Source organism: Cydia splendana, chromosome 4 (assembly GCF_910591565.1).
Source record: "Cydia splendana chromosome 4, ilCydSple1.2, whole genome shotgun sequence".
In the NCBI taxonomy this organism is placed as follows: Eukaryota; Metazoa; Arthropoda; class Insecta; order Lepidoptera; family Tortricidae; genus Cydia; species Cydia splendana.
The window spans coordinates 1,924,612-1,936,459 of NC_085963.1; the positions used below are offsets into that span (position 1 = coordinate 1,924,612).

Consider the following 11,848-nt stretch of genomic DNA (forward strand, 5'->3'; position numbering starts at 1 on the left):
ACAGAATTGCACAACACGTTTTACGTTAACGAAGTTTTTAGGTCTCTTGACGATTGTTTGTTTTATATTCGCCCCACTTTCCTGCTCTACCAGCAACTGATATTTTTTATCTTCACCTTTATAGATTGCATTTTTTGCCAAATAGCAATTACACGAATTTTTGTTTGCTGTTGCTATGCCGGTCAATTCTTCAAGGTATAACTGTTGCCAACGAATTGATTTTGATCTATAGTATACTGTTTATATTAATTAGATACTGTTATATCATCTAAAATAAATGAATTTTGACCTTAACCGCGTCCAAAGCCAATGTCACCCGTCTCATGGCCAGTCGAATTCACATATTTATCTACGTAAACGAGTTCATTAGCTAGTACATATGTATTGTATGACACGGTACGTCACTGGTAATGAGGTACTTCATTGTTCAACAATTGTTATGGTTGTGCAAACTTGCCTTGAATCACCGGCATATTTACTATAGGTACAAGTGGGGATATAATAAAACACTGTTTAACTTGTACTGGAATCGGATTACCATTGACAAGATAAATAGTGTGTGCTTATCCGTTAATGTTCTAGGTATTGTCTTTATCGTGAGATTTAACATACTTTATAGCTAAGAATATAACAAGAAGAATACAATGTGTATTCTAGGTTTCTTCACATTTGACCGTTAACTAGCTTTTAATTAAAATCCAGCATATTATTGAATAATTTTTGACTGTCTTCCAGTATCAAATGTCTGTTTGTAATAACAGCTTCTTTGTATTCACATTGGTGTTTAATTCTTCTACATTGTCCGTATTCGAGAAAACACTATTGTTTTCGTTTAGTGTCTTTTACACCTTCAATTATTCCTCGTTATAGTTTATCCCCCTTATTCATAAAATTTTACAAGCTTCAATTTAATCATTTATGTTATCCCTTTCTTACAAATACATGAGTCAAAATTTCGGATTAAGACAAACGATTAACAGCTATAATTACCTAAGGCTTGTAGCGCGTTTATAAATAATGCCCTATATCGTTATCTAATTATATGAACAGGAAATTGTATTCTATAAGCAATATTCATTTCTGGAGGATTAAAGTGTACTAACCGTTAGGCCTCGCTTGCAAGCGGCAATTTTATCGTTAACATCATCAAATTAATGGAGCAGGAAGAGCTCGTGCCAACTTGACGGGCGGCTTGTAATAACGAAAGTAATAGGCCTTGTGGAGTTGTTGCTAGAAATAGGGGAATAGATAGCTGCGAATTCTTCGCCTTTCTAAATTCCGGCATTGTTACCTTCTAAATGATCAACAGTTAGTACTGGAATGCATTTGCGAAGTATTTCGACTACTTCCTCATTATACTCGTATCAATTCAGGCATAGTCTATTTAATTCAAATTTCAAAATAAATTCCGGGGATTTGTCCTACTAAACAGCCACATCAATCAGGACATAATAACTAGTTTTCGATATTAGTAAATAAGTACAATAACCAATAAAACCTGTATTTCGACTAAAAGGAAACCATTAGTTGCATCCGTTTGAACGTTAGTTGCGGTTTTTATTTGACGTATGTTATCGCAAAATTCATTTCAGCAAGCATTTCAGTGTTTTAATTAAAATAAAACATTGGTAAACTATTTATATCATTATCTTTAATATTTTTTTCTATGACACAGATATTTGTTCCCACAACACCTGCCTTCTTAGCTTACCGTGGTTTAGACAATTTGTTTAAAAATGTCCTATAATATTAATTTATTTCTTTAAATTGTCTGTGCCTGATTTAGCGCCACACGTAAACACTCAAGGTAAAAATATTTGAACTCTCCTTATCTCATTTCCTCTTGTTTGCTGTCAACAGTCAACTTATTTTTTCACTTATCACATCAGTCAGTCAAGTCAGTTAGAACAAACAGTACATTAATAAGAATTTAAAAAAATCTAGAGTCTATTTATAAATCATTCATAAACATAGGTATCTAAATCTCCTAATACATTTTGCATAATTCTGTTATAAACTGCATACTAATACTATATAATAAATAAGTCAGTGATAACGTAATAAGTAATCAAAATATTTGTTTTAATTTACCGCTGATTTATGCTTTATACAAATCACCTGCTGAGTAACATTAACATGTTTTAATGACGCAATACGAACTTGTTAAATCTTCATCAACAGCATGTAATTTAGGTTGCAGTGCTCCTAAAAGTTGCAAGTTTTGCCTGGCGTTGCATGTTCGTTGTTTCCCCTTTAGCACTGTCTCATATTTAATTCGTTCATTATGACGTCGACCTGCAAACGGACTGCGTAATATGTTTTTCGTGTTTTCTGAATTCGCTGCGCAATTTAGGATGATAAATAGAAATTCGTGTTTTTGTCTTGACATCAATACAGAATTACAGGCCTCACAGAATTATATTAATACTAATATTGTCTTTTCTTACCACATATATCGAACGCAATCATAGATGGAAGGTATAGGTTTTGGCTAAGCAATTTCTGTCCTAAGATTTTAATTTTTTCTTTGTACTAGTAATTGCTTAGCAGGATTATAATGCAACTTAAATACAGCTTTTTACCCCGTTGCTAAGCCTAGGTCCTGACCAAAAATTGCATTTTTATCGTGTTATGAAATTGATAACAGATTCAGTTTATCTTTAAATGGCCTTCAATGTATGCATATAGATACGTGACCAAATTGTTAAAAAGAACCACACGCCGGGGCCGTGATACTTCGTCCGATAGCCTAATCCTGCACGATAAACAGCTATCTACTGATGTGATTGAAATTTCGTAGAAAATTCGCGAATATATATTTTTATTGCGGAACAATCTTTGTGTAGCTAACTTAAATGTGATGTAGTAGATACGACTGTCATGAAATAAATAAAAATCACAATATGAGAATTAAAGGTGCTTTTAGTGCCTGTCATCGGAGAATTATAATAATAATTAATTTTGACGAGAATTCATCAACCAACCAAATTTGCTTATCTACCTACCTGAAAAAGTGTTGGAATAATAAGTAAATGATCGCTGCTTACTTCCTACCTGTGCTGATGTAGTTAAGATAATCATGTCAGTGGCTAGTTGCAAACAATTACTAGGCTTGGCGACCTCGCAGGACGCTGTATGCGGAACGCAAACAGCTATGCCTAAGCATACCTATTCTTATATAACTATGCCTGCGTCATGATCAGAAACAATTCGCAGCAGTTCTGTCTTTTTGTATATTTAGATCGACTTTGCCATCAATTTTCGATTAAGGCCAACCCAATTCTATCAAAATGTCTCTTGGATTAGCAATGTTGCGTGCCTTCTTCGAATTTACTCTGTCTATAAAAATTGTAGACAATTTATGTCGTGGTGTTGTGTTTGCGAAGTTGTTTGTTGTGGTTAGAATGTCCTTCTTGCGGTTGTTTGCCACGTGTGGTCTATAAATGTGAAAACATGTACTTAACACATCCATGCATTGTCTCTCCATGAACATTGCCAATGTTATTGATAGACCTTCGTTCCGCGCGTTCATTGGCATCTTTTAGGTAAAGTCGGCGATGTCGCTAAGGGCACTTTAATTGTTCTCTAAATGTCTAGACAGAGTTCGGCGAGACATTATAAATATTAGTCTAAAACGTCTGGACACGTGTGTAGTCTGGAGTTTATTGACCGTCAGGTCGCGTCTCACGTTTCGGGCCGTTTTGAAATTCTCTCTTGCAGATTCCAATAGTGCGCAATATTCAGTTTTGCACTTTTTTCTCCGACGGAGAGAGCAGTTTTATTTATTCCTTTTCCTCAAGTTTGTCCGTTTCTTTGCAAGGGAACTTCATCTGAAGCCCCATCTGACGCTTAAGTACCAATTGTCTTAATCCCACGAATGTTGTATCATTTTCAGAAATAAATTTGTTATTGCCGAAACACGTCTCCTAGTTATTCTTGGATTTCGTTTAACACTTTATTCCTGGGATCTTAATTTGAATAACCAATTACAATTAAATTGTTTTTCTCTTGTCGCTTCAGATTATCATTTCCCATTAGTTTATATTTAACCTAAAAGGCCTTAGGAAATTAACCACAATTTTGATTAAAGATCGTCACAATCCTGTTTTCCGGTTGGCCTCGTCCCAAGCCGTTCGTATTTCCTCGATATAATCTAAAGTGGATAAATAAGCAAATTCCCATGAATACTTTGACTTTTCCCTATCTGAATAACTACATCTATCACGATCGAATATGTCTCAGTATTTAAATGTAAACATATGACGCGAAACCAGAATCCCACGTTGTGGGGCAGCTGCCAAAATCTGTTGCGCCGTGAATTTTCGAGTCGACCTCCCGGCGTTCTCATAATCCGTCGTCTTTATCGTGTTGTGCTCATTTTCATTTTGTTTTACTCCATCTTATAGTACTGATTCAGTCACTCTTCAACTCAAGATGCCAATTTCTTTTAGGGCTAGTGAATTCTTGAACTCTGTCGTTTTGGCTCTCTTCACTGTTGTGCCGCAGTTGGTGCATAAGTGTCGTGATGTTCAGTGTTTTCGTAATGTGCTAATTAGTGTTTAATTAAAATATAACTTTTTTTTAAAGGATTACGCACAACCAGTCATTGAGTGAGTTACATTGTGTTCGAGTGCAATTTTTTTTTTATAAAAGAATTCGTGATCAAAACATTTACTTTCAATTCGATATGCTTGGATTGATGAATCGGACAATAACTTTGCATAATTGAGCAGTCTTTTGTTTTACGAGCAATTGTTTCATTGTTGACACGAGGCAAGAGGTCTATGCTCAGCCGGGGGTGATCAATGATCACGCCCTGAAAATGTACGAGTTATTGTGTTTTGATTTAGTTAGCATAGTTAATAATGACCCTGACTGCAGAGGTCGTTGCCCCGGTGGTTTGATGAGTACGAATGTTTGAAATAATGAAACAATGGTCCATTCAAGATAAGTTTATGTGTTTTGTATATCGTCTTTTGATGTTCGTCAGTGAATAGTACAAACCCATCTCTTTCATATTACGTCGATGTGTTTAATATTGTTTCCCAATAATATCTGTAAACAGATCGGGACAGGCCATATACCTACGAGATAGTCGGTGCAACAAAAAATCCTGGGAGCGGCTACACGAAAATATTGGATTAATTGACTTGCCATGTTACAGGCTTATGTCTGGCTATAGTTGGCTAACCTAACCTTTATTTTCTCTTGTTCCAGCTGGATATTCTTTCTGTGGCGACATTGATGGAGTTCCGCTTGGACAGCGCGGAGTACTGCCAGGCCCAACACAAATAAACTAGCGGCGGACCGCCGAGCTGAGACCCATGCAGCCGGGAGCAAGTCTGCACCCCATCTTTATGATAGTCCAGGTAATTTTCTGATTTTATGGATTTTCCAATGGGGTTGGCAATTGTCAAATGTTTCCCCAGTTTTTAGTTTTGTGCTGTGGGATTTGCCTTAAAGGGCCTATTAGGTATCCGGGATATAAATAAGATAAAAAAAAAACTTAGGAGTTAGACCAGTTTGTACCTCCATGCGGCTGGGACTGATGGTGATGGCAGTTCTATCCTAAAGGGACCCAGGTATTTTCCAATATAGGGGGAAACTAACTTTACAACCATGGGGTCGGAAGCGCGTCAGTACTCCAACATTTTTATGACAGTTCGTGACCATCTATACTATCCTAAAAAGCCTGGGGCCCTTCCAATCCAGAGGGATAACTATAGCTGATATTTTCTTTCCTTGACCTAAAAGAGGCGAACCTACTGAACTGCCGTAGCATAGCGTACACAGTGATAGCTCGCCGTGAACCACAAACAATGGATTAGAACGTGCCCATAACTGCTATGACAACTAAACCATGAACATTACATGACAAACAAACAAAAGGACAAGAGTCTATTACTTCTCTGAAGTACTACTCATACATTTTATGCCGCACGTGTACATAGTAAACTCCTGTAGCTGCAATAACTAACTCTAGTACGAATGGCGGACTTTTGATAGTTAAGCTCATGAACGACACTCAATAAACATCCAGCAACTAAGCATTTTTGACCAACATTCTCGAGTAATTGATACACAACACATCAAAACTCATAATGGGTAAACATCGTAAGATAACCCCTTAGTTTAATCACCTTTCCACCTACTAGAGCTCTAATAGGTATATTACATTAGATATTTATACAGAACAGTCAACAATGCTTCTGATGAACATGTGACGTACATTTAGCCGGTAACGGGGGCTTTTACGACCTGATCCCTCGATTTTATAGCACATCTAGCAGGTAGCTTATTTCCCAAGGCCGCCACCGCCAAAGATCCGAAAGGCTTTTTCACACTGGCAGACTAGACCAGAGATTTAACAATTTTTAGATTAACAAGCAAATTTCGCGTCGCGTTTCGCTACCCTAACCGAAATCCAGCGCTATAGTTCGTTTTTTTTAGCATTAGAAAGAACTTGTAAGATGGTAAGCGATTTTGACAAGTCTTTTAATTGAAAAAGGCTTTTTAAAAATCAAAATTTAATACTTATGAAAGCAGAAGAATATAAATGATCGTATTAGATTCCTAATTGTTACATATTTGCCATAACTTATTTTTAAAATGTGTTTTTCAATTAAAAGACACATCAAGATTGTTTACCTTATTTCTAATGCTAAAAAAACGAACTGTAGAAGAGAATCGCAGTTGTGTTTAGTTCTTCACTTCTTAAAGAAACCACGAAAACGTTACGCTTTCAGTAATGTTTCTGCCCCTGTTTATTTTGATGACTCATTAGAGATAACGCTAGGTCGTCGAACGAAGCTAATCACAGGAATTTAGCGCGACATTGCTTAGTTTCTGGCACCCGATGAATTAGTTAATTACACGGATTAAATGTGTATTCATTTAGATTCAAGGCTGCTTTATCGTGCCCTGACCAACACAATCCGTTCGAGTGTGTTTACTTTGTAATGTTCGTGAAATATCGCTTAAAATACACAGGTATTTATTAAAATAAACACGATGTAGTGCTGTTTACTATCCCTGTTATCAATTTGATGTGTACCGATCCAGTGCTAACAAATGACGCGGTGTTGGCAATAGATCAGCATTCAGTCATATACCCGCCGCCGCCGACCACTCACATGACCTAACGAATCTGTGTCTATTTTCGCACACATTTTTTATCCCACTTGAGTTCCTAGCTCTTGTTTACGTCAAACTAATAACACTTGTTTTTTGTTTCAGCTACCTTAAATTCTGTAGCCATCCCAAATCGGAGCATATCATTCAGTTCGGAGCGACTTTATGTTCGCGTAACTTCTTTAAGTTTCATTCCACATTTTGAACTTTAGTTTAACCGTCTCCGAATGTGCGCTAGTGGTTGAAAGCGACATCCATGCGGGTGGTTCTCTTGATATAATAGGACCCTTTCTAAATAAAAGTCACGAAACTGCCGTGTGTTGTGTGGAAATAGAGTGACAATTTGTCTGTTGTCGGACGGACCGAAGTGAAGTGAACACCAGTGTTGACCGTAGCGAGGAAGACCAAGACATTCATCATGAAGCAGAAGGATATCCGGCCGGCGCCCTCGCTAATCGAGTACAAGGGAATGCGGTTCCTGATCACGGACCGCCCCTCTGACGTCACCATCCAGTCGTACCTACAGGTAATTCTAGGAACTTATCTCGTAACCTTTGCACTAGAGAGCGATTGCATTCGCAATGTTTATTGCATTAGAGGGAACTTTACCTATCTATTCTGGTATTATAAGAGCTAACATTTTGACCTGCATCAAATCGTAAACAGATGATTTGTTTATATACCTACAGTTAATGTTTACAATGTTTTGAATTTGCTGCCTGTCTAGTCTGCGATAGAATGAAATATCTTCCTGTTTTCCTATCGCTATATATAGTTGAATTATCGAGAAGATGGAATTGCATTTGTAGTGGTTGTATGCTGATAGTACAAGAAAATAGAAAATTGAAATATAGAATGCCTGTAAACAAACAATACTACTACATATGCAATTCCACGCTCTCGATGATACGACTATACGTGCATAACGCTGTTATGCTCACTGGACAAACCAACACCGGAATGGCGTGCGGATCCATCAGTGTGATAACAGCGTAACAATCTTCATTATAACTGACAATGTTGTACCTTTTACCCGGAAACATCACGTATAACCTCTTGTCATAGGAGCTGCGCAAGCACAACGTATGCGTCGTGGTCCGCGTCTGCGAGCCCAGCTACGACGTCGGCCCGCTGAAGGCCGAAAACATCGAGGTCCGCGACTTGGCCTACGACGACGGCACCTTCCCGCCCGCCAACGTCGTGGACGAGTGGTTCGAGATCCTGCGCGATAAGTAAGTAACCAGCAAAATATTTCATTGTGATCACAGTTAGGCGTTTGACTGTGTGGACACAGCCATTTACTTAAACAATGAAATGGTTATTTAGATATTGCATTATTATGATATATGTACCAGGTCCTGTTATGGGCCTTCTTGTGGTAAAGCTATCGTGCAAAAACATGAACGTATGTAGTAAGATAAAGAGAAAATGTGTAAAAAGATGTGGAGTGCCACAAGGATCTGTGTTAGATCCTTTGCTCTCAGCTCAGCCCACCAACATTGTCATATAGCAACCTTGTCAAGCTATATCGGTCATATTTTTACGCATTAGTTGTTGATTTCAAATTCTATGCGATGTAATGCGTAGTGTGATATAATTAGTTCAGGAAAAAACATTGTGGTACCTTATTGAAATACAATATGGTACTTATACCGCTGAATAAATGCAGCTTTGAATTATTACGTATGCTATGCAATTTACTAAACAATCCAGTATAATTTTATCTGTCCTTGCAACATTCCTGTCTAAGATTAACGGGCATTATTTGATTGTCTTAGATTGAATGTGGGCTGAAACCTCCTACACACGTATGCCATTGATAATTTTTTGCATCACAGATTCTCAAATACAAATAAAACTATGACGTGCATTCCTCAAACTATCTTTTTATAGTTGACAAAATTGAGTATAGTAATTTATATACAGTATCAGTAAGCAAAAGAGAAACTAGTTTACAAAATAAGTAGGTATACATATATGTATTATTATTTTAGAGATTGCGTTTTCCACCCGATTGGTTTGAGACATAGTCTTGCAAGCCCCTCCGACTCATATGGTTCAATTCTCAAGTCGGGTCCTATAATGGGTACTAAGTACATTTTTTGTGGTCATCCTTTTTATCAAAAACAGTTCATTATCGAGATACGTTCCGGTCGTTGAGAAATAAGAGAGATTATTACTCCATGTATCCCGGTTCTTAACCCCTTTACCACCAAAGAAGTCAACTAATGCGCGCGGCTATACAACCCTATATAAACCTACGTCACAGAATAAATAATAGTACTAGGTACAGAAGACTCACTCTCTAACAAAACGCGTCTGTCACGATCAGCACAGATATGGCCGCTAGGTGGCGACAGCGCCACGCGCGGCTTATGGCTTTCCCCAAAATTGGTGTGGAACGGATGTACTTTTAGCTACCTGCAGCAAAGCGACGAAATCGCGGAGTGAGCCACGCCTGCCTACGTGCATTCCGACAAGGTTAACGGTGACCTTCAGTCTTCAGACTTCGTTTCAGTCTTTATAAAAGTGAGGAAACTCTAGATTCGTGAGTAATTTGTGAAACACTCAATTAACCTCTGTACTGTATATTTATTTCCAGGGCCCAAAACAAGCCAGAAGCGGGCGTAGCAGTCCACTGCGTTGCCGGCCTCGGCCGGGCCCCAGTGATGGTCGCCATCGCGCTGATCGAGCTCGGCATGAAGTACGAGGAGGCCGTCGAGACCATCCGAGAGTGAGTACCTTCTAAAAATCTAGTGATATCTTTTTCATTCAAGGTGAAATGCGATTCGGTGAATTACTACAACAATTTGATGCTTTTGGGGTACAGGTCTAACTAATCCTAGTAGGCATAAGAATGAGTTTAACGTGGCCGTATCCAGCTAGACATTACAACCCGTTTTAAATTCGTAACTGAATTAACAAGGCTTTATTTCGAAGGAAAATGAAATTTAAAAGAAGTCTGAATATTGCATTGAGTAGACTAGAGAATTAAATGCAGACTGCCTACACTCATCCACAAAAAGGATTATTACGGGCATAAGTAATGTATGAACTCAGTTCATCGTAACACGTTTTAACTGCGACCCATTCAACAATCCTATATAGAATATACAAATACATACGAATAAGGATTACGTGTCGACAGTCACATACATCGGCTCTTGACTGATTAGCTGATACTTAGTACCTATTATACAATACGTGATCGTTTTCAAGTTTTTAAACCTTGAATTCAGTTTTAAGAGGGGGTGACGCAAAATTTTAGTTGAATTTTTACAATCTTTTAATTAATAAGTAGGCAAGTCATAGATAATATTATTAACGAATACTTTTGTCCTACAGCCAACGCCGCGGCGCCATCAACTCCAAGCAGCTGTCGTACCTGGAGAAGTACCGGCCCAAGTCCCGCCTCAAGAAGAACGGTCACAAGAACTCCTGCTGTGTGCAGTAACAGCTGATCCAGCTCTGTGTCCACACACACACACACACACATGCGAATACTACACTAACATTTTTGAACACTTTATTTCCTTTTTTTTGAGGTTAGGACTATGTTTAACCTTTCGAGTGCTTAAATCTACTTAAAATTGTAAAATGTACTTTGTCCGTTATAGACGTAGATTTGAACAAAATAATGAGGAATCTGAAATTAAACATCAAAATTGTAAAAACAAATTTTTTTGATTATGACCAAACTTGTCACAGTTATAACAGTGTTCATCTTGAAATATACTCTATTTTTTCTTTGTTTGAATCTATCCTTAAATATTTTCAGCAAATTTAAGTTTTGCATGGTCAAATTATTTAAAAAAATATATCCGACCGCTCAAAAGGTTAAACCAAAGTTATAATCTCCGCTGTTAAATCTCGAGTTTTCTATGAAATTTAATGGGAGCCTTGTATAAGATGTTTGTATGTCCAAAAGGCCCCTTGTACTGTGTATTAGTGGAATAATATGTTAGAAGAGCCACGATTTGTGTTCAGTGAGCAATCCTACTCGGGTATATACTTTCAATCATAATAAAATTCAATGCCCATAATAAAATAAAATAAAAAAAACAGTCTGTGACATGTTTATTCCTGATTTTCCGTAATTGTGGTGACTTCATGATATTTTTTACTTAAATATTATATTTGTAGACACTTTATGATTTATAATAAAAATGAGACATAATATAGAAAAATCTTGATGGTTTTTTTGTGTTTCACTAGACAATTGATATCTTTGACAAGCAATTTGTTATAAATTGTGTGCTTTTTGTATTGATATACGATTGTACTCTAAATGTTACTTGAAACAAACCCTGGGCATAGCAATCCATGTTAGCAAATAATCAATTACTATATGAAATACAGAAAGATCTAGTTTGACGACTTGACACGAAAATTCAATGAAATATGCAGTTTGATATTATTTTTCTATTTCTAATTTTATGAAGATTATTGAAATGTATGGATCATGTAACTACGGTACAGTCGGCATTCTTAAATAAAAATATAAGCAAAAATTGTTAATCTTTCATTTACTTCTATTGATATAAGAATTCATCCAAGAACTTTCCCTTTTGATAGTCAATATGGAAATACCCTAGCGTGAAAGGTAGCTACTTTTCAGAGCAAATACACAGTTTGCCACACACACACACACACAGACACAGACACACACATACAGACAGACAGACACAGACAGTTACAGAGGATGACAGTTTTAGCG

At 37.2% G+C, this 11,848-nt stretch overlaps 1 protein-coding gene across 4 annotated transcripts in view; it reads left to right on the forward strand.

Moving 5' to 3' along the window:
* Positions 1 to 11,642, forward strand: part of LOC134789722 (PRL-1 phosphatase) — a 39,654-nt gene extending 28,012 nt beyond the window's left edge. For 3 of the 4 annotated variants that reach the window (XM_063760349.1, XM_063760351.1, XM_063760353.1), the window contains exons 2-6: positions 5,218 to 5,369; positions 7,237 to 7,657; positions 8,197 to 8,363; positions 9,734 to 9,865; positions 10,477 to 11,642. In XM_063760349.1, the coding sequence (XP_063616419.1) occupies positions 7,550 to 7,657; positions 8,197 to 8,363; positions 9,734 to 9,865; positions 10,477 to 10,585 (516 nt within the window). In that variant the 5' untranslated portion in view covers positions 5,218 to 5,369; positions 7,237 to 7,549 and the 3' untranslated portion in view covers positions 10,586 to 11,642. Of the gene's footprint in view, positions 1 to 4,423; positions 4,611 to 5,217; positions 5,370 to 7,236; positions 7,658 to 8,196; positions 8,364 to 9,733; positions 9,866 to 10,476 lie in introns of those variants that run through there. The other variant, XM_063760352.1, reaches the window with a different exon arrangement.
* The last annotated feature ends 206 nt before the right edge of the window (positions 11,643 to 11,848 follow it).